Raw genomic sequence first — 23,842 nt, forward strand, 5'->3', positions numbered from 1 at the left:
AAGTATTCGTCTTGCATAACACTGAACGCCCTCTCTAATTGTATATTGTCACCTACATACTGTATTAATGCTTTTATACTTTGCCCAGCTTTTCTCCGTACTGTTTCTTGTGGGTCCTGTACAATGCCACAGTGCCCTACCAACAGTGCCGTGCACACCATCCAGCAGGATCAGTTTCATGTGCACTGGTTGCAGGTGAAAGTGTTGGTCCTGTTACAGGTCTGTAGGAAAACCGTTTTCTTGAGGAAAGTTAGGAGAACACAGTTCTAATCATTAGGTGCTGGGTATGATGCAGAGTTTTATTGGAATTTTTCTTTTCCAGTTTTTGATTTCAGTACTAAAGTGTTGGCATAATCGCCTGAACTGGTTGCCAAGCTTGCAAATAGTAAGTAGTGAAGAACCGTGCTAATAGTGCCCTGACATAAGTCTTATGTCACACCTGACATAAGACAAGGCTATAGCTTTCATTTAGTGACTTTAGTTTTGTCATTGCAACCTCTGCTGGTCTAAAAACAAGTGACAAAATGCCAAACCTGTTGTGCCATTGCTGTACTGAGTTATAATTGTCATTGTATAGGACAACTGCCATTTTTTTCCAGGTTGATTACTGCCACACAGTAAATTGTGATGGAAGTTCATTTATCTAACATGACGGTTTGCCTCATTTTTAAACCATGAGAAAAAGTGACACTTTATAGCCATATATTACTCAAACTTATTCATATTCTCTCAAACTGATCAACCATAGCATTTAAACACTGGCCTAATATTGTGTAGGGCCACCTTGTGCTGCCAGAATAGCTCCAATAAAGGTATCCTGTTGTGACGATACAGTTTATAATCTTAATCAGCCAGTCATTTAGATTTGTTAATTCAAGAGAAATACACTATTATCTTTTGTGTTGACTTGTAAATGTATGCGTATTTCTGTGGCTGGCCAAGAAAGCCATATGATTTTTTGTATAACCCTGAATGTTGACTTCTATTGGTCCGTGGAGCAATGAATGTTTGCTAATTATGTTGATTAACCAATGTGTGGACCCTGTGGCTTGGTGACTCACAAAACAGGAGGACAAACTACGCAAATTCATTAAATGCTCAAACAATGAGACCTGAGTGCTGCACCTTTCCCCCCCGACCTGTGACTGATGACCTTACACAGATGTAAATATAAACAGAGATGTCTGTATTGCTGCAAGCAGAATCAAGGAGAGTCAGAAAGACTTTACAAGGAGATGCAAAGATCAAACTCTCTAAGACCATCAGCTTGGAAGCATGGCTTTAACCAAAGAGACATAGATTTGGATTCTACATGATTCCGGCCAGGCTCGGACTGGCCTGGCGGGGTGCCGGGAAATTTCCCGGTGGGCCCTGGGGCACCTGCAGAGAAGACAGTGGAGAATTTAAAAAAAAAAAAAAAAAGACAAAAAAAGTGGTCGCGGGCCCTTTAAGGGCGCCCGCACGCACTTTCACCGCCGCGATGCCCAGGATAGTAGCGGGAGGGGCCTGAGAGCAGGGGCTGAACTGCAGCGTCACACTTTAGCAGACAAGGCCCCACGTCTGCTAAAAGTGATGTCACAGCGCGCCCTGCACTGCAGTCTCCTGCCTTAGGAGTGCTTCTGTACACTATAGGGGCCGGACTGGAGACAAGCCAAGGTAGTAATATTTGTGTGTGTGTGTGTGTGTGTATATATGCCTGCATGTGTGTACAATGTGTGTATGCCTGCATGTGTGTGTATATGCCTGCATGCGCGTGTTTGTGTCTGTGTGTATGTATTTGAGTGCCTGCATGTCTACGTGTGTATGTGTCTTCACACGTGTGTGCGTGCTTCCCTGCGTGTCTGCATTTTTGTGTCTGTGTGTGTGTGTGTGTACGTGTCCCCATTTCTGTGAGTATGTGTATCTGCGTGTGTATATTAGGGCTCTTTCACATGTCCTGATATTTACGGGACTGGAGATATCCGTGTCCACCTGTGTGTCATCAATGTGACACATACGGGCGCTTGGGAATCAGTGTACAGTTAGCGCTGTTCCCAAGAGCCGGGTGCTGAGCGCTGCCCTCATCATAGATCCCTGCTGGTGCTGCGATCAGCAGCAGCAGGGTCAATGATGAGAGTAGTAGTCTACTCCCGCCGTGTCCAACTGTAAAAATAAAATAAAAAAATCCTTATACTCACCTCTCCTAAGTGTCACCTGCTGTAATCCGTGCGAGCGCTCACGCCGAGGGGAATGACTCCTGCAGTGAGCGGGCCGCTTGTTGAGTGCAGCTCCAGGGCCCACTCGCTGCAGGAGTCATTCTCCTCGGCGTGAGCGCTCACGGATTACAACGGGTGACACTTAGGAGAGGTGAGTATTTTTTTATTTTATTCCTATTTTTACAGTTGGACACGACGGGAGTAGTCTACTACTCTCATCGTTGACCCTGCTGCTGCTGATCGCAGCGCCGGCAGGGATCTATGATGAGGGCAGCACTCAGCACCCGGTGCTTGGGAAGAGCGCTAACCGTCATCAGTGTTCGGGACGTTTTGTGGCCAATGCAGCAGGTAAACAGACATGTCAGCGTGTTTTGCCCACGGACACCACATGGTCTGTGGAAAGTGGAAACACACTGACATGTGCACAGACCCATTCATTTGAATGGGTCTAGGTGTACCAATGTCCCTGGTACATATGGAAACTGTCACCGCATATACTGACGTGTGAAAGAGCCCTTAGTATGTGTCTGTGCGCGCTTGTTTTCCTGTGTGTAAACGCGCTTTTGCATGTCTGTGTGGTCTTCCGAAGATTTATTATACACTGCTCAAAAAAATATAAAGGGAACACTCAAATAACACATCCTAGATCTGAATGAATGAAATATTCTCATTGAATACTTTGTTCTGTACAAAGTTAAATGTGCTGACAACAAAATCACACAAAAATCATCAATGGAAATCAAATTTATTAACCAATGGAGGCCTGGATTTGGAGTCACCCCCAAAATTAAAGTGGAAAAACACACTACAGGCTGATCCAACTTTGATGTAATGTCCTTAAAACAAGTCAAAATGAGGCTCAGTATTGTGTGTGGCCTCCACGTGCCTGTATGACCTCCCTACAATGCCTGGGCATGCTCCTGATGAGGTTGCGGATGGTCTCCTGTGGGATCTCCTCCTAGACCTGGACTAAAGCATCCGCCAACTCCTGGACAGTCTGTGGTGCAACGTGACGTTGGTGGATGGAGCGAGACATGTGTGAAGAAACAGTATGGTGAACCAGGGGAGGGGTGGGAATGGGTGCGGGAACAGAATGGGGAAGGGGGATGTATGAGGAAACAGTATGGAGAGTGGGGGAATAGTGTGAGGAGACAGTATGGAGGGAGAAAAGTGTGAGGTGACACAGCACAGTGACTAGGTAGTGTGGGGGAAGGTATAGAGATGCGGCAGTATGGGGGAAACAGTGTGAGGGCACAGCAAGGAGGGAACAGTATGCTGAGGAGGGGGAGTGTGATGAAGGGGCACAGTATAGAGACGGGGCAGTATAGGGGGGACACAGTGTGAGAGAACAGTGTGAAGAGGGGGCCCAGTATGTTAAGGAGAGGACAGTGTGGAGAGCAGGTACCATAAGAAGGGTAGAGTGTATGTCATGTTTTTTGTGCATGGAGCATTGTAAGAGTTAGGTTTATTCAGGGGCTCAGTGTAGATATTTTTATTCAGGAGCATTATAATGACACTGTATCTCTAAGGGCATCGTGTGGGGATGTGCTGCAGAAGACCGGAGAAGATGGAAGTCTGCAGAGACGAGCTGTGGATGAGACAACTCATCATGGCGTCTGGACAACATGAAGAAAAGAAAGAGAACGACTGTAATCAGAGAAGACTTCTCAGATAAGATACCTGGATGTAAATGTTCATTTGTGATACTGCCTGCGTCTCATCAGTACTGTGGTTCCTGTATGGTCCGCAGTCTGATGATGACTGATAACCACTCCCAGTATCTCTATTGTTAATTACATACTGGGAGTTGTAGGTTTATGCGATACAAAGATATATGGGTCTGACCTGACATTACAATTGATGGTGGTTCAGATGATGTATTCATGTACTGATGTGTTTGTGCGTGTCTACGTATCTGGAATAATATGTATTTTTGTAAGATGCATGTATGTAACAGTCCATTGTGGTGTGTAATAACATTCATATGCTTGAGGCACCTTTACTAAATCTATTAGGACTCTTTCACATGTGTTAGGGAATTCCATTTGTCTTTCCACATTTAGGAACAGACAAGTGAAATTTGCTAACCTTGTCATAATTGTCACCATTGGGATGTGCTTGTATGGAGCGGGTTCAGGAGCTGAGCCTGCTCCATACCAGGCAGATGTCTGCTTTGTTACATAGCCAGCGTCTGCCTGTAACAGCAGTGTTCAGAACTCACCTTGATTGCTGCTGTTTTGAGTATTTAAGTGCCCTGTGACATCCTGCATGGGGCATTATAAGGGAGGGGGGTGTAACATCCTGCATGGGGCATTATAAGGGGGGGGTGACATCCTGCATGGGGCATTATGTGGGGGGGGGGGGGACAGCCCGCGTGGGGCATTATGTGGGGGGGAACAGTCTGCATCGAGCATTATATGGGGGCCAGTATCCTGTATGGAGCGTTATATGGGGGCCAGTATCCTGTGTGGAGTGATTCGCCAGTTTCTGAGCTATTGTTGAATTTACAATAGATATTGCTCATGTAATGTAAGAAGTGAAATCTTTGCATTGTACTATATCTATATTTCTCTGTGGTATCTATGCATCATAAATCGTGGTATGTGTTAAAGGGGCCCACTGAGACTTTCACCTAGGGCCCACAAAAACCTGGAGCCGGCCCTGGTGATGGGGTCTATCACAATGATCAAAAGCCAGTAATTAGTATGTCATCCCCGTGTGTCATGCGTTGGGTTTAGGCTTGGGCTTGCGGGTTTGGCTTGGGCTTGCGGACTGGGGTTGGGCTTGCGGACTGGGGTTGGGCTTGCGGACTGGGGTTGGGCTTGCGGACTGGGGTTGGGCTTGCGGACTGGGGTTGGGCTTGCGGACTGGGGTTGGGCTTGCGGACTGGGGTTGGGCTTGCGGACTGGGGTTGGGCTTGCGGACTGGGGTTGGGCTTGCGGACTGGGGTTGGGCTTGCGGACTGGGGTTGGGCTTGCGGACTGGGGTTGGGCTTGCGGACTGGGGTTGGGGTTGGGCTTGCGGACTGGGGTTGGGGTTGGGCTTGCGGACTGGGGTTGGGGTTGGGGTTGGGCTTGCGGACTGGGGTTGGGGTTGGGGTTGGGCTTGCGGACTGGGGTTGGGGTTGGGGTTGGGCTTGCGGACTGGGGTTGGGGTTGGGGTTGGGCTTGCGGACTGGGGTTGGGGTTGGGCTTGCGGACTGGGGTTGGGGTTGGGGTTGGGCTTGCGGACTGGGGTTGGGGTTGGGCTTGCGGACTGGGGTTGGGGTTGGGCTTGCGGACTGGGGTTGGGGTTGGGCTTGCGGACTGGGGTTGGGGTTGGGGTTGGGCTTGCGGACTGGGGTTGGGGTTGGGGTTGGGCTTGCGGACTGGGGTTGGGGTTGGGCTTGCGGACTGGGGTTGGGGTTGGGCTTGCGGACTGGGGTTGGGGTTGGGCTTGCGGACTGGGGTTGGGGTTGGGCTTGCGGACTGGGGTTGGGGTTGGGCTTGCGGACTGGGGTTGGGGTTGGGCTTGCGGACTGGGGTTGGGGTTGGGCTTGCGGACTGGGGTTGGGGTTGGGCTTGGGCTTGCGGACTGGGGTTGGGGTTGGGCTTGGTTTGTGGTTGGGCTTGGGGTTGGGCTTGGGGTTGGACTTGGGGTTGGACTTGGGGTTTGTGGTTGGGCTTGGGGTTGGACTTGGGGTTGGACTTGGGGTTTGTGGTTGGGCTTGTGGTTGGGCTTGGGGTTGGACTTGGGGTTTGTGGTTGGACTTGGGGTTGGGCTTGGGGTTTGTGGTTGGGCTTGGGGTTGGACTTGGGGTTTGTGGTTGGGCTTGGGGTTGGACTTGGGGTTTGTGGTTGGGCTTGGGGTTGGACTTGGGGTTTGTGGTTGGGCTTGGGGTTGGACTTGGGGTTTGTGGTTGGGCTTGGGGTTGGACTTGGGGTTTGTGGTTGGGCTTGGGGTTGGACTTGGGGTTTGTGGTTGGGCTTGGGGTTGGACTTGGGGTTTGTGGTTGGGCTTGGGGTTGGACTTGGGGTTTGTGGTTGGGGTTGGACTTGGGGTTTGTGGTTGGGCTTGGGGTTGGACTTGGGGTTTGTGGTTGGGCTTGGGCTTGGACTTGGGGTTTGTGGTTGGGCTTGGACTTGGGGTTTGTGGTTGGGCTTGGGGTTGGACTTGGGGTTTGTGGTTGGGCTTGGGGTTGGACTTGGGGTTTGTGGTTGGGCTTGGGGTTGGACTTGGGGTTTGTGGTTGGGCTTGGGGTTGGACTTGGGGTTTGTGGTTGGGCTTGGGGTTGGACTTGGGGTTTGTGGTTGGGCTTGGGGTTGGACTTGGGGTTTGTGGTTGGACTTAAGGTTGGACTTGGGGTTTGTGGTTGGACTTAAGGTTGGACTTGGGGTTTGTGGTTGGACTTAAGGTTGGACTTGGGGTTTGTGGTTGGACTTGGGGTTTGTGGTTGGACTTGGGGTTTGTGGTTGGACTTAAGGTTGGACTTGGGGTTTGTGGTTGGGCTTGGGGTTGGACTTGGGGTTTGTGGTTGGACTTAAGGTTGGACTTGGGGTTTGTGGTTGGACTTAAGGTTGGACTTGGGGTTTGTGGTTGGACTTAAGGTTGGACTTGGGGTTTGTGGTTGGACTTAAGGTTGGACTTGGGGTTTGTGGTTGGACTTGGGGTTTGTGGTTGGACTTGGGGTTTGTGGTTGGACTTAAGGTTGGACTTGGGGTTTGTGGTTGGACTTAAGGTTGGACTTGGGGTTTGTGGTTGGACTTGGGGTTTGTGGTTGGACTTGGGGTTTGTGGTTGGACTTGGGGTTTGTGGTTGGACTTGGGGGTTGTGGTTGTTAGAACTCTCCTGTTAGGTTTTTTCTAGTTTGCTGGTCACATGACCATTTTTGCCTATTTAATCCGGCTCCGCCCTCCTGGCCTTGCTGGACTTCATTGTATTTACTACTCTTGAGCTAGCTTGGTGCTCTGTTACCGTTCTCAGTCAGTTTACCTAGGTCTTCGGACCTTTATGTTCTATGTTGTGTGTTTGTCTTTTACTGCTACAATTTCTGCTAGGAGGTGTCCAACTTTATCCCAGTCCCTAGTTCTTGTAGGGATCCCTCCCTTGCATCTATAGGTCTTCGTACAGACTAGCCGAGGACTTTAGCGGGTCTGATCGCAGGATCAGGTTCCCCGTTACATCGTAGGGATCCAGTTTAGTTCTATTGTAGGGACAGATCTCCTGTCTTTCCTTAGTGCTTGTAGCAGATCATAACAGTGGTTGGGCTTAGGGGTTGTGGTTGGGCTTAGGGGTTGTGGTTGGGCTTAGGGGTTGTGGTTGAGGGTGTTGGGCTTAAGGGTTGGGCGTAGGGTTGGGTTTAGGGTTAAGGCTTAGGGTTGGGCGTAGGGTTGGGTTTGGGATTACGGTTGGGGTTGGGCTTACTGTTGGGGTTGGGGTAAGGGTTGGGGTTGGCACAGTGATCAAAAGCCAATAATTAGTATGTCATCCCCATGTGTCATGCCTTTTAGATACCTTTTTTATTTTGATTTGTTTTTCTTTCATTCTTAGCCTTTGGGCATGGGGGTTGGGGTTACGGTTTAGGGTTAGGTTTGGGCTTGGGGTTGGGCTTAGTGGTTGGGCTTAAGGTGGGGGTTGGGTTTGGACTTGAGGTTGGGCTTTGACTTGGGGGCTGGGCTTAAGGTTGAGGTTAGGGTTGGGCTTAGTGGTTGAGGTTGAGGTCTGGCTTTGGTTTAAGGTTAAGGTTGGGCTTAGGGTTAGTGGTACTTTTCTGCAAAGGGGACAGGACGACTGCACCGTATTGAAGGGAGGATGGATGGGATCATATATTGCGAGATTTTGGCCAACAACCTCCTTCCCTCAGTAAGAGCATTGAAAATGGGTCGTGGCTGGGTTTTCCAGCATGATAATGATCTGAAAAATACAGCCAGGGCAACTAAGGAATGGCTTCATAAGAAGCATTTCAAGGCCCTGCAGTGGCCTAGCCAGTCTCCACACCTGAACTCAAAAGAAAATCTTTGGAGGGAGCTAAACCTCAATGTTGCCCATGACAAAAATTACAGACCTCTCCATTCTTTATAGGTAGGAAAACTTGCAAATTCTGCAGTATATCAAATACTTATTTTCCCCACTATATGTACAGTACAGACCAAAAGTTTGGACACACCTTCTCATTTAAAGATTTTTCTGTATTTTCATGACTATGAAAATTGTACATTCACACTGAAGGCATCAAAACTATGAATTAACACATGTGGAATTATATACTTAACAAAAAAGTGTGAAACAACTGAAAATATGTCTTATATTCTAGGTTCTTCAAAGTAGCCACCTTTTGCTTTGATGACTGCTTTGCACACTCTTGGCATTCTCTTGATGAGCTTCAAGAGGTAGTCACCGGAAATGGTCTTCCAACAATCTTGAAGGAGTTCCCAGAGATGCTTAGCACTTGTTGGCCATTTTGCCTTCACTCTTCACGCAAATCCTATTGACCAAAATTTACCATTAACATGATACAATATGTCATGAAAGAACAGTCTCAGAATCACTGGGATCCATTGAAGCGTTAATAGCACATAAAGCGACAGTGGTCAGATTTAAAAAATTTGGCCTGGTCATTAAGGTCAAAATTAGCTCTGTCACTAAGGGGTTAATAGGTGCAGAAATGCTGCCAAAAATCTTCAAAATCAAAAACTCTCCAAATACACATGTGAACGTAGCCTTAAAGGGTATTTCCTCGTATAGTAAGTTATCTCTTATCTGTAGGATAGGCAATAACTTACTGATCGCTGGATGTCTTCCATTTGGGGTCCTCAGCAATCCAGAGAATGGTACTCTGGAACCAAGGATCTGCAGAGGGGGGGTTACGTGTTGAATAAAAGGGAAGTTTGCATTCTCGGCCTCCACTCCATTCATTGTCTATGGGACTGCGGAGTCTAGCATTCAGGTATTTCTAGCAGTCAGTGAATGAAACACATGTTGAAATGTTCACCACTGCTCCATTTAAAATGAGGCTCTGTACAGTCTGGTTTCCAGAGCCCCCTTCTTGGATTCGTTGAAGGTCTCAGCAGTCAGTACCTTTCCTATAGATAAGGAATACCGTATCATCTTGGTAATAACCCTTTAGGTCTTAAAGGGTATCACAAAATCTAAATTCCTCCCATGTCACACACCTACACAAAGTGGGGATCTAGTTTGTCATTTTCTTCCCACAGGGGCAGATCTCCGCTTCTGCATGTTGTTGGTACAGTAATTTTGAATAGAAAAGACCTATTCTTTTCAGTTTGAAGGGGCGCTTGGGTGAGTGCTAAAGCCTCCTCAATGCTTACATTTCTCAATCTCCCTGCACAGGGAAAACCAAGGAAGCTGCGGACTGTTGACATCCAGAATGCCCAGTCCTTCTTTCCCCTGACATGTGATGGGGAGGGGGGGGGAAGAGTTGGGAAATCCCCATACACATCAGCTGGTTTGGACAATGTCCATCTTGTTTATGGAAAACTTGCAAATTATATATGTAATTTTTTTTTGGGCAAACACACACACTGCAGACTGGGTATGGCTTAAAGAAGCCCTCCTCCCATCACCGTTTTTATCCTCTTAATATATTGCAGTCATCATATTATATAGCACTGTTTACTTTCCTATTGCTCATTTTGCCTTTCTACCCAGCTAATTCTTCTCTTTTCTTTGCTCTATGTAGAAACAGGAAGTCTCTGTTCCCTGCATTTATCATTCCCCTTTTCAACTCCTCCCCCCCTGCCATTGACTTTTGCTGTGACTGATGACTAATACAGGTAAAATAGACCTCCTGTTTCTACATAGAGCTTAGAAGGATTCAGCTAGTCAGTTTTTAATCATGTGATGTCATAGACCTAATGGAAAACAGAAGAATTAGCTGGGTAGAAAGGCAAAATGAACAATTGTAAGTACACAGTGCTGCAATATACTAATGGGATAAAAATTTTGATTGGAGTGCTTCTTTAAGGGGTGTTCTAAAGTTTTAAAATTATCACTGGATAGGGGACAACTTTTCGATTGCTTGTGGTTCTACTGCCGTGGCTCCTATCAATCCTGAGTACCTGGACTCTGGAGAGCCCTTGCTGAATGGAGGAGAGATCAATCATGTACACTACTGCTCCTGGTTCTCAGGATTGGTGGGGGCCAAGGTGGTCAGACCCCCAGCGATCAGAAAGTTATCCCCTATCCCATAAACGGGATAACTTTTAAACTTTAGAATGCCCCTTTAAATAGGGGTGATTTTCTAGTTTGTTCTGATAAAACTTTCTTTTTTCTATATTGATCTGAAAAGACTGAATCTTTTTAAATTTTTATTTTAGGAACAATCGTGGTATGGAGACTGGTATTAAAGAAAGCCAAGTGGGTCTAAGCAAAAATGGGGCACACACTGTGCTGCCTTCTGCTATGGTGTCAGAGGTAAGAGATCACACAAGAAATGCAGAGCCTTTTTACCACCTGGAGGTAGAGATTTAATATGGTGCTATCTACATACCATCTAACATATAGTGGTAGTGTCATGTTAAGCTTGCCAAAGAATAGTGTGTAATGAGCAATGTTAATGTAAATCTCCATTTAACATGCTCACTTGGCTTGGATGCTAGTACATGCTAGTCATTTCTAGGATGAGTGAAAGAGCGATCCTACGGTACTCCTCTTCACTTAAAGTACCATATGACTGATCCTTTTTTTCCCCAGTAAAATAAATGGTCTATCAGGGTCTGATAATTCCTTTAGGATGTCATCAAGAAACAGATTCTACTGTCAAATCAGTGCTGATGTAAATAGCTATGAAAAGTCGCATAAGTATGGCGCTAAAATTTTGCAACTTTTGGCTTTCATGTCATTTTTATAGAGCTCCAACAAAATGGGCTGAGCTGGTGTGAGTTGGTGGCGTTCGCTATGCCTCAAATCTTGATTCAGGATCTGTGGTGACGCGCTCACAGAGATATGTCATTTGTCCACTCCTGATTCACGGAGAGATGTACACCTCTTCATGAATCAGGAGCGCCTGACTCCAGCACACCTCCTTATCAAGACAAGTGAGAAACATCTTGAAACATCTTGAGACCTGGAGGTGCAGTATACTAAATCGGGTGCACAGATACATAGGGCCTGATTAATCAAGAACGGCGTTGTTCTCTCTGGTCTTGATGAGGGAGTGTGCTGGAGTCGGACGCGCCAGATTCATGAAAAGGCTACGCCCTCATGAACCAGGAATGCTGGTCGAGTGGCGTACACCTCTGTGCGCACCTCGCCACAAATCCTAATCCAGATTAAGATTTGGGGCATAGCGAACACCGTTGCTCATCATGAATTTGACAACACGCGGTCGCCATGCCCCAGCTCTGCCTATTTTAGCAGAGCTGGGAGAAATTGGCATGAAGACGCCAGATATCGCAAAATTTAGGTGCAGTTCCGAGTTGCACCTAAAATTTTGCGACTTTTCAACATCTTTACGCCAGAGTTCTGGTGTGAAAGCTATAATAAATCGGGCCCATAGATTTTAATAATTAATGTTGACTGCAAGCAGGGATTTCATATATTGCACTGCAAAAGCAATAAATGTAGTGACGCAGTGCAAAATGGGGGAAAAAAGTGGCAGAATCAGGGGAGAGCTCAGTGTTGTGGGTTTTTTTTGTTTTTTTTTAGCAAATGACAGATCATCTTTAAAGGGAACTTTCCATTATCCTAAAGGGGTCGTCTGGTCCAAATCGATAAGTTTGCAGTCACTCTGTGTGATTGCAGACTTATGAATCTACCCAGTGCACACCGTGTGCGCTGTGGGGATTTGCCAGTTTCTGAGCCGGGACCAGAGGATATGTATGCGTTATACATACTCCTGGCCAGAGTCCGTCCAGTGGGGAGTGTATGGGGCGAGGCTGTGCCCACTGGACGGACTCTGGCCGGGAGTATGTGTAGCTCATACATACCCTCTGGTCCCGGCTCAGAAACCGGCGAATCCTCGCAGAGCACACACTGTACACTGGGGGAATTCATAGGTCCACAGTCAACAACCCCTTTATGTGACTGTCTATGACTAGAATAAGTCTTTTCTTACTGATCATTGTAGGTTCAATTGCCAAGATCCCCACCAATCCTCAGACTGATGGTGTAGCACAGCTGGTTGAATACTGCTGTTCCTTTACAGATTTTACTGTGCACCGTGACATTCTTGCTGTGCTCTGTGCTAGGAACTATAACAGTTTCACTAGAACCAGCTTGTGATCAGTGGGGTCTCAGACCCCACCAAATTGCGCGTTATGACTTGTTGTAGTAGTATGCCATAACCTTATTAAATAGGAATGGGCGAACTCTACAATAACGCACAATCTGCCATTGTGCAGAAGAGTCGTTTAAGCCTTTGTGAAATTCTTGTGTTACAATTGACACCTCCAGAACCTCCTCAATGTTGTCAATTCTTGTGTTCATACTCATTTAATAATAATCTTTTTTATTTATATAGCGTATTTCGCTGCGCTTTACAGTTCAGACCATTTACAGACATTATGATCACTGTCCCCATTGGGGCTCACCATCTACATTCCCTATCAGTATGTCTTTGGAGTGTGGGAGGAAACAGGAGAACCCAAAGGAAACCCACACAAACACGGGGAGAACATACAAACTCCTTGCAGATGTTGTCTTGGTGGGATTTGAACCCAGGACCCCAACGCTGCAAGGCTGCTGTGCTAACCACTGAGCCAGCATGCTGCTCCATTTTAGTTTTCATGCAACCTTTTTTTTTTTTTTTTTTTTAAAGTAGATATAAACAAACTAGTATGTTTGTATGTATTTCCTGATGTGAGAATGAATAACCCATTCATGGGAGAAGGGTTTACTTTCTCAAGTCAAAGGCATGGAGAGATATCTAGGTTTCATGTGACTTTTTCTATTACTCAACTGCAAGGAAAATTGAAGCAAATAAAAGGAGTTTGTTTGGTTTTCTTTTAATTGTCTGTAAGAAATTTCCTATAAAATGTCCTAAAATGGAATCTGTCAAAATGATGACATCCCAGGGTCCAGGCACACAATGGCTATCTGGTGTTGAATATTGTTGTGAAACTGGAGGTACCCTTTAAAGAACACATTGATTATAGTGCAGGACTCTGCAGTATTATTTCTTTACATCCCTCTACACTAAACTAAGCATCATCCTTGTTCTGGGCTGCCTGCTCTGCACTGAAGACGGTAGCACAGAGTGATGGAGTGTTGTAAAATCCTATGACGCTCGCTCCCGCACTGAATACGGTAGCCCAGCAGCAGAAGGACTTTGCTTAGGTTAGTGTAGCCCTCGGCACAGACTTTGGCCGGTCCATGATGTGTATTATCAAAAATCACTAAGTTATTCAGAAAGCTGATTATACTGTAAAATCCTGGCCTATAGTCATAGTCTTGGGAAAGTACAGGTACGCTTTGATATTTATTTTAAAGCATCATTAATTCCAGGAGGCTATACATGTGACGAGAGATAACAACATAAAAAACAAGTAGAATAAGCATGAACGAACAGTGTCAGACTGGTACAGAGGACTCTGCCCTCACGGGTTTACAATCTACAAGGTACTGAAGGAGACAGTAGGTCGGCATTGGGATTGACATCACAACAGAGTTATTGGAGGTTGTAGGCATTTCTGAATACATGGGATTTCAGGTTGTGTTACAGGCTTCATGCTGGGCTATGGTAGCAAGTTAGAGTATGAAGGATGCACAGGAAAAAAGGAGATCTTGTGACGACCAGAGATTACAGGATGAGAATAAGGAGATTGCGTTAAAATTGTATGGTGGTGACAAATTCTGGATCGCCGTTTGTGCCACTGTATAACATGCAGTTACAGCTGCAGACCTCTTGCAAATAAATACTTTTGTCATTTAAATCTCTCTTAAATGGGGTATCCTTTTTAATACAAGTACCACTTGATGCTTTGCATTGCGCCCCCCTAGCTTCAGTATTACTGGCCTGTATGCTGAACTGTAGAAAAGACATGGACTGCACATCCAAAATCATACATTAATCTAATGCCGCCAGGGAAAAATGTACAGAACTGCCATAACATTCTGATCAGACCGTATGAAGCCCACTGCCCCGTCATGACGAACCTCTCAGTGGGTCCTAACTTTTTCTAACCTTGACAATGCTCCAGCATGGAGGGCGGCCTGGTCCCTCACAGCACCCATGCTACTAGACTGAGTCACCATGACTCCAGGCTACACCGCCCCATAGACACAAAACCACTGCAACAATGGCCTCCACACAGCACCAACACCAAGTGAAGGAGCCACAATGTACATTCTTCTGACCACCTCTTCTAGTGGATGAGCTTGTGCAGGTCCCTGTTTCTTTAAAATGCCATCCTCAGCCATACAGTAGAATCCCTCCACCAGCTGGACCTCTTACACCTAGCTGAAAGCTGATATGTGCACTAAGCATCTGAAGTGCCTACATATAGAAGCTCCCGGCACACCACTAGGGCAGTAGCTTCTCTTCTCCACGCTGACACAACAATTAAAAAGAAAAGACCTACAGCTCAAATTTTTTATATTGTATGTAAGTGTAAGTGTATGGTGGATTTTCTGATAAGCATACTATCACACACCTTCTACCGCTCCCCCCTTTCTCTTCACAGGCTAGCTGAATCAGTAAAGCACTCAGTAGCTACCTTCTTTGTCTTCTCAATAGATGATGGCAATGTGGAGTGCAGCAGTTGCAATGAGCTTGTCATCTGGCTGCTGTGCACTGCATACTCTGTAAAACTCCGGTTTGGCATTTTGGTTACTGCCTATGCAGAGCGCAGCAGCCATATGACAAACTCATTACGACTGATGCGCTTTGCACTGTCACTTGCCAACTCTTTCTTACTCTGTCTACCCATTGCTTCCCAGCTCCCTCTCTCTCTTCCCACATGTCCTCCGTTTGATTTCTGACAACCGATCCTTTTATTCTCTTTGGGATAAGCCACAATTGGAAGAGTCTGACAGCGTCTCTCACAGAGGACACTGAAGCACTTGAGCGAGGAGAAATGGCTGTTGACAGCTATCTATTGTGTATGGGGGGGTAATACATGGTTTCATAAAAAATAATTTCTGACTTTTATGTCCTAATTCAGAAAAAAATAAAACAGAAAATAGGTAGAGAATCAGAGGGTAAACTATAAAGTATTTCCTTTAAACTACATGTGCTTGAGTGATCTGGATTGGTGTTAGGAACTCAGGGAGTCCATAGATTGGGGTCCATTTGGACCGGCCAACTGCTGCTGTTACATGACTGCCAATCAGCTACATGTAATCCGATCGTAGGTCTTTCAATCCAAACCTTATTTACCATTTTATATGGAAAAAACTGAACTTTTTTTTTTTTTTTAATATATTTACATACAGTTTGATGTTATTCGTTATAGTTTAGTTATATAAAGAGTGTTTTTTTTATGTGCAATATGCATGAATATTGCAATAAGGCCATGTAACATTTTTTGATGGGGGGGAAAAAAAAAAAAAAATTTTTTAATTTGTTTAACAACCATGTTCATATACAGTCTAATAATGCAACAGGTATTCAAATAAAACACTTGAATGAGCTAAAAATCAAGACTTTAATAGAAATGACCGGAACATTATAAGTGTATAGTAGACCCGGACAGAACAGCAGGGTTAATCTAATATACCTAAGTAAGTAAGTAAGTAAGTAAGTAGGTATACTATATAACAAACCAGTCACATGTAAGGGGTGGTGGCTTGTTGGGAAACTAACCATTTATTATTTAAGGAGGGATTGGCCAATAGGAATACATCATAGCTCACCGAACACCTGTTTTCAGGTATAGGCATATATCGGCTATCAAAACTGCAGCAAGTAGCCAAATAAGTGACCCCTTGCTGGAATCAAGGTCTTTGCCCCTACATTATGCTCCTCACAAATGGAGTATCAAATGTCTGGTGACAGATTCCCATTAAAAGAGGAAGACCAATTCTAATAGCTGGCATATTATATTATATTATATTATAGAGAATGACATCTTGTAAAATCTCATTTGCACAACGTCATAAAGAGAGCCATATTTTATTTTTATACTGCAGTATGGCTGCCGCTATTACATTTTTTCCTTTTTGTTTTCTTTGCTGCATCATAATGTGGTTCTCATTAGAAAACATTAGTGTAAAACAATTCTGGCTTTAATTAGGATTTAATTTCTGTCACCTCATTACTACCCAATAGAGTGCCATTATATTTACAAAGCAAGGGACTTCCAAGTATTGTACTGTATATAAAATTGATATTAATAAATTGGATGGGTGTTACCTTAAATATAAATTAGATATAAATTATTTCTTGTAAATCAAAAGGTATTTAATTTAGTTGATCAATTGAAAAGCCCAAGTTAATATTTTTATGATAGTATTTAAGTTCTTATAGTACTAGCCAAATATTCTTAACTTGATCTCATGAAAAATGTTACATGAATAATATATTTATGTATACACATGACTGTTTTTTAGCATTTTAATATGTAAATGAGCTGTTAAGATCTATGGGCTGGACATGGATCTCACTGAGACTCTGCCTCTAGAGCTTATTTTAAAGTGTTTTTCCCTGTTTGGACAACCCCTTCTCATTCACTGTTTCCACCAATAAAATAATATCTATACTACTTTGGTGCTGACGCCATTCTAGCGGTGTCGGCACTGCCTCTCCTGGGGCTTGCGTGACATTGGCTGCAGGGATTGCGTGACAATCGTGGCCACTTCACTGTCCCCTCCTTCAGTCGTAACTGACATCAAGAGGAAGGGAGAGCGATGTCTGAAGGAGGGGACAGGGATTGTTACATCACGCGATCCAGGAGAGCAGACTGTCATTACTGGTATCTCCTCCTAAATTAACGGTAAGCTCTGGAGGCAGATTCTCCTTCAGATCAGTGTCTGGCTCATAATCCTAAACAGCTCATTTACATATAAGAAAAACGTGGATTTCTCTGGAACAACACACAGAATCGCAGATATCAAGGTATCCTTTTATTCAGCTTACTATGACCTACATGCCAATGGGGGGTTGATCCTACTGACAGATTCCCTTCAAAACATGGCATAGGTAAAGTAAAAAAAAAAAAAAAAAAAAGATCCATATCTTTTATCCTACTAGTACAGCTTTTTTTATGATGATGATGATATGCTGAGCCAGAAAGAAAGTGAATCAGATATTAAATTGTTTGTAAATTAGTTGGGATATTACCATCATTTATGTTCAGGTGTTTGGTTTTTTTTTTTTGCTTCTGTTTTTTTCATAGAAAGGAAATAAAAATGGCGAAGGAGTCCTCAACTCCTTGATGTCTGGCGCTCTGGCTGGTGCTGTTGCCAAGACAGCTGTTGCCCCATTGGATCGAACCAAAATCATCTTCCAAGGTAATGGTTTCAAAACCCCATATTTTACATTTTATTTTGTAAGCAATATTTTTATTGATATTAATGGGATCGTCCATTAGTATTAATGACATTGTCCATTAATCTTCCATTTCGTGCACTGCGTGCTGTGAGGATTTTCCGGTAAGTATGCGATCTGCACATTCACGGCCACATTACAACTAGATGGATGCAGCCTCGCTCAATGCTAGATTGTTGAGCAAAGCCACGGCCATCTAGTCGGAATGTGGCCGCTCCCGGCACCAGAAAATCCTCAGTGCACGGAATGTGAGGATTCACAATTCTGCAGACTTGTAGCTTAAGACCGGACAATCCCTTTAATTGACTCCTCATTCAGCATAAGTAATGGTCAAAGCTCACCTACTACCTCCCTGCAAAGTGCCTAGAAAATTCCCCTATAGAAGTCAATGAGTTAAAGCCGTATATTGCCGCCTATGGGCTCTGTGGCTACTGTAAAGCATACCTCTAAATCCTGTCAACAGAACTTCAAGCAAGATAGCTGTCCTCATAATCTTGTAATTGAAATCTAAAAAATCCTATACTTTTTAGAAATAAAAACACATTACCCTGTTTTTAAACAATACAAAATAATTGTAGGTGATGCCTCCCTTTTTAATGGGAGTAACTAAAAAAAATATATAATTATACACGATGCATTTATTGATATATAATTGTAATCATTTTTTCTTAATGAGTCTTACTCGTTATGTCTTATATATGTCAACAATCATTAGTTGGAAGGTCCGCCATACACATGTTCAAATTGGGCCAAACCAGCTGATTTTGGCATAGCCGGCCCACGGTCTTATGTGAATGGGGATGTGCCGTCTCTGTTGCCACACTGATTTTGGGGAAGAAAGATTTGACATTTCCAGTCCTTTGCTACCATCCTTTGTCTGGCAGCGGTTTATTCTTCTTTCCCTCTTGAGCACACACCACAGCGGAACCAAGTGTGCTTTGTATGGAGGAGGGAGGGTGGATCAAAAAGAATAGCTGTGAGTCAAATGTATTTAGTTGACAGCTCTTGAAGGTGTATAGCCACCTTTTAGGTTTACTAGTCGTTGGATACCATCCTGAGCTGCTTTCTAGCTGTAGTGATAAGTCCGGTGACTGGCACCGATACCCTCTTGAGACCTGCAGAGAAGAAGTAAAAGCTTTGTGCTTCTTGTTCTTGTAGATTTAACCCCAAATGCTTGTGGATACATGGAACTCAGCTTGTCATATAAGCTATTGCCTGTAACATTTACCTTATGTTTCATACAGCAATACTAATCTGTATTGTACATTTTATATTTTCCTAATTCCAGTGCCCAGCCACTAATGCTGTTATTTCATCTCCTTTACAGTGTCTTCAAACAGATTCTCTGCTAAGGTAAGAATGTTGCTTGCTCAATGGGAGCAGGACATTTCCGTGAAATGTCCTAGCGTTTCTGAGAAAACCTAGTTTGTAGCCACAGCCAGAGATGAGACTAGTCCGGCGCTGCCCCTGGCCGGCTTGTTTGAGCATCGCTCCAGGTGATTCACATGTTTACTGCTTGGACCCCCATGACTCGGAGATTCAGGATTCCAAAGTTTTGTGTGAATGGAATGGTAATACACATGCTACATTCACATCTATGGGTCTATGGAAGGGATTATGAGAACTATTTCAATAGACAATGAATGTAGCAGTGGTCACTCATGGGCACTACTGGTACGTTCCCGCGGGTATCGGTAGAGGTAGAAGTTATTGACACAGCCTCGGGTACAAATAACTTTTTTGTCCTTTTACAGGAAGCCTACAGGTTGATATATCGCACTTACCTTAATGAGGGATTTCTGAGTCTCTGGAGAGGAAATTCTGCCACTATGGTGCGCGTCATCCCCTATGCTGCCATACAGTTCTGCGCCCATGAACAATATAAAAAACTGCTTGGCAGCTATTATGGCTTTCAAGGAGCGTAAGTATCTAGATCCACTTTATAAGAAATACACTTCTCACTGCAGAACGATTGCAAGTGCTGGGAGTAGAAGAGAAATTAGTAATGCCTTTCTTCTCATGGCAGTTAGTGTGGGGGTAGAGGAGTAGAGCATTATGAGAGGAGAGCTTCAAACGTGTTTGTAATGCTCCACTCCCAGCACTTTGTAATTAAACACTGCTTTTCAGTGAGACCTGGGTGATCTGTTATTACATGTCTCACACAAAGAAACCTCTGCTGTTGTGGAGATGTGTCCTTTTTTTTTTCTCAATGTATTTTCCTGCCTGCTTCTGATTGGTTAGTACCATGCAGGGGAAGAAGTACACACCCTCAGTGTAAAATCTCTGGTAATTCCCCCTTTGACTTGACATAAATTATATCCTGAACTTTACAATCTATTATCTCCCATAGAGAGAAGCGCTTGTTTGGCCAAGTGCTGCTGTGTTCTCCTTTAGAAAGAACAAAGCGATTGTCCAAAATTGGACATGCCCCATTGCCATTTCCCCCAGCAATCAGTTATTAGGGGCCCCTACACATTAGACTGTTGGCCGAACCATTGATTTCAGTGTGTTAGACTGACATTAGTCGAATGTGTATGGGGGCCTTTAGATTTTGTACACTCTTATTTACACATGGTTCTGAAAGCGGTAATAGTGGACTTTTTTTTTTACATTTTGTACATTTGGAAAAGAGAATAATGAGATTTACAAGGCAAAAAAACAGTGTATATGTAGATTCTATAATGTTTTGCTTCAAGCTCTAAAGTGGCATCGAGCTATGAAAAGAAAAAAAAATTAAAAGGGTTAAAAAGTGCTGTTTGCAAACCCAGCCTCAGAGAGTAAGTTATAGCTCTTGGAATGTGACAATGGAAAAAAACACAAAAAAAATGTTTGATCCTTAAAGGGGTTATTCCTGTTTCATACATTTATGGTATATCCACAGGTTATGCCATAAATGTATAGCAGATTAATGGAACCTCAATGCACTCTGCTGTCAGTGATGAAGTTTGGAATTGCCAAACAAATGAATGGGAATTCTGTCTAACGCTCCACTCGCAACGAAGAGAGTCAGAGCACTGTTCTTGAAATAGATGCAGGTCCCATTGTAAGACTTGAACATACTATATGTCATCTCCTGTGGATATTCTATAAACGTAGAAGATGGGAATACTTTTTTAACCCTTTTCACGCACATGGCCAGCCAGACTGTGATATACAGATATGGCAGTCTGTAAATCGGGCTCAGGACTTGAGTGCGCTGCATAAACGGGAGATCCGTTGCAGTAATCAAAAAATCAAAACGCCAAGTTTGCGGTATTGCCATTACCCCAAGTTCCCCCAAAAAATGCAATAAAAAGTGATCAACGTGTTGTATGTCTCCCAAAATGGTATCAATGAAACATCAAGTCCTTACACAGCTCCATTGACAGAAGCACAAAGACACACGTCTCAGAAAATGGCCACACAAACCATTTCTTTTTTTTTTTTTCTTTTGCAAATTTCTGAATTTATTTCAATACTAAAGTATATTAAAACAAAAAAAAAACACAAAAAACTGTACTTAGATTTGGCATCGCCGTAATTGTATTGACCTGAAAAATCATTCCAGGTCATCTTTACTGCACAATGAACACAGTAAAAGCAGGCCTGAAAACCCATTGCGGAATTGCAGGGGTTTTTGCAGTTTCATCCCACTTGTTATTTTTTCCCATTTTCAGCACATAATATGGTGAACTGAATGGTGTCCTTCAAAGCTACTACTTGTCTTGCAATAAGAGAGCCCTCATATGACTGTATCCACGGACAAATAATAAAAGTTTATGGCTCTTGGTAGAAGGGGGGGGACACTAAAGCTCAAAATCAAGACATCTGCCGGTCCCAGTGCAAACAGGCCGGTTCCTCCAAAGGGTTAAATTAGTAAAGGAAGAAATAAGGTCCTAATCTGTATAAACAATAAAGGAATGCATTAGGTAGTCAGTAGGATACTTTTTGTGTGCCCTTGATAACTGTAGCATTGTAAGTATCATGCGGACTGTCCTTGGTCACACTGCTGAGTCCGTGTAAATGGCTATCATGTGCCTCATTGGAATCACATACTGATTTACAGGAATAGCTTTGTCTTACTTGAATGCTCACTAGTATGAAAGTATGGGAGTTTCCATGTTTAGAGTTGTGTATTACACCATTAATTTAATATGCAGTATACATTCTGTATGACAGGGTCACGTCATTTCTTCATTCTATTTTCACTTAAAGGGATTGTCCACTGCTTTTTATATACAAAGGATAGTTCATCAATATAACATTAGATGGGGTCCGACACATGGCACCTGCACCGATCAGCTGTTATCGCCTCAGGGGCCCCAGATGTAAAAAGTATGTAGGGCAAAGAACACCACTGCTCAGTACACTGTTTAATGGCTCCTGCCGGGTTACCGTACCTTGTTTCCTATTCTTTCCAATAGGAGCTGATCTGCAGAACCAGCCGTGACCACTAAATCGCAGTTGTGGCAGCTGCATTTCACATTCAATAGGTGGCATATCCCAGAAATTTGCACTCACTTGTCAGTATGAGAATAGTATTGTATGTCTGAAAAATGTTGCCGTTCTATTGCAACTGCTGCAAAAAGTAAAACTTCGCAATGTGTGAAAACATCCAGAACATTGCACATTTCTGATTTTTTTTTTTTTTAAGATCTGCTTATCTTTTCTTCCACCAGTGCTTTGACACCCATACCCCGTCTTCTAGCAGGATCTCTCGCTGGTATAACAGCAGCAATGTTAACTTATCCACTGGACCTTGTTCGTGCACGTATGGCCGTCACACCAAAGGAGATGTAAGTTCACGACTGTCTAGCAGCAGTATGTGTATATACTTATTTGATGCTCACAATTTATACCTGTACCAGCATTTTGGCATGCCGTTGATTAGAGGCTTATCACGACTTAAAGGGATATTCCTGTCTTCTTACATTGTCACCTATCCATTGGAAAGGTAATGATTGTTAGATCATTGTAGGTCCCTCTCCTAGATCCCTTGTTCTCCCTTGGTCACCAGATGACGGCTAGCAGAAGTTGAATGTAGCGGGGTGTCGTGCATGTGCCCTAGCACTTGAGTGCAGCAGGGCCCATTGATAAGAGCTCTTTGAATAGAGCAGTAGAGTGCATGTGCCCTAGCTCTTTAGTGCAGCAGGGCCCATTGATAAGAGCTCTTTGAATAGAGCAGTAGAGTGCATGTGCCCTAGCTCTTTAGTGCAGCAGGGCCCATTGATAAGAGCTCTTTGAATAGAGCAGTAGAGTGCATGTGCCCTAGCACTTCAGTGCAGCAGGGCCCATTGATAAGAGCTCTTTGAATAGAGCAGTAGAGTGCATGTGCCCTAGCACTTTAGTGCAGCAGGGCCCATTGATAAGAGCTCTTTGAATAGAGCAGTAGAGTGCATGTGCCCTAGCACTTTAGTGCAGCAGGGCCCATTGATAAGAGCTCTTTGAATAGAGCAGTAGAGTGCATGTGCCCTAGCACTTTAGTGCAGCAGGGCCCATTGCAGTAGAGTGCATGTGCAACCAGAAGCTCCATACAACTTTTTACAACTTTTGGTGTCACAACTGCTGTCTTCAGACACTGTTCAATGTGGATGGTTATATGAAAAATCCTCAGAACTTCTTGATATTTTAATCTGCATACATCTGTATATGCACATTGTCTTTAACCAGATATACTGCATTCAGATTGTAGGTTCAGGCAATCTGTAGGGTTTGATTTTAGTTTGTCACCATTGAGACATGGGAGCTGTAGACACAAAATGCTAATTGTGAGAACTAATTACAAAGTTACAAAGTTTCTTTTTTTAAAATTTATTTTAGATGCATTGAAATGTCCTGCAATGGCGTGCATGGCCTTTATCATAAGGAATTTGATGAAATAATGTGCCTCTTGTAATTAGTGGTGTGATGTTGCTCCCCACAGTATGATCTACTTCTTGTTGGAATGATTTTGGAAGCTTGAGATCATTGACAGTCCAGTGGTGTATTAAGAAGCTAGACCCTTTGTCCGTGTAGAAACCACACAGAAGAAAGTGTGCACCACAGCCGAGCACTCAGTAAAGCACTATAGTAAAAGACCTTTAATTGCACATGTGACTATTCTCCCATGCGCTGGGAACTTCTTAGACATGTTATGAATGCTATGTGTGCACATCATCTACGTATTAAGCGGGTGCCGTACAAGACTGAGTTCATCTAGAATTAAAATAACTTAAATTTAAATATTTCCCATGCAGTAAATCAA

At 43.9% G+C, this 23,842-nt stretch overlaps 1 protein-coding gene across 1 annotated transcript in view; it reads left to right on the plus strand.

Moving 5' to 3' along the window:
• Nucleotides 1–23,842, plus strand: part of SLC25A42 (solute carrier family 25 member 42) — a 40,268-nt gene that overhangs the window by 10,521 nt on the left and 5,905 nt on the right. Inside the window, exons 2-6 of the mRNA XM_073661032.1 lie at nucleotides 10,511–10,607; nucleotides 17,468–17,582; nucleotides 18,947–18,972; nucleotides 19,374–19,540; nucleotides 22,278–22,394. Coding sequence (XP_073517133.1) covers nucleotides 10,524–10,607; nucleotides 17,468–17,582; nucleotides 18,947–18,972; nucleotides 19,374–19,540; nucleotides 22,278–22,394 — 509 coding nt within the window. The 5' untranslated portion in view covers nucleotides 10,511–10,523. The remainder of the gene's footprint in view (nucleotides 1–10,510; nucleotides 10,608–17,467; nucleotides 17,583–18,946; nucleotides 18,973–19,373; nucleotides 19,541–22,277; nucleotides 22,395–23,842) is intronic.

Source organism: Phyllobates terribilis, unplaced genomic scaffold (genome assembly GCF_046119375.1).
Source record: "Phyllobates terribilis strain yellow unplaced genomic scaffold, ASM4611937v1 Scaffold_1__5_contigs__length_1240528914, whole genome shotgun sequence".
Lineage (NCBI taxonomy): Eukaryota > Metazoa > Chordata > Amphibia > Anura > Dendrobatidae > Phyllobates > Phyllobates terribilis.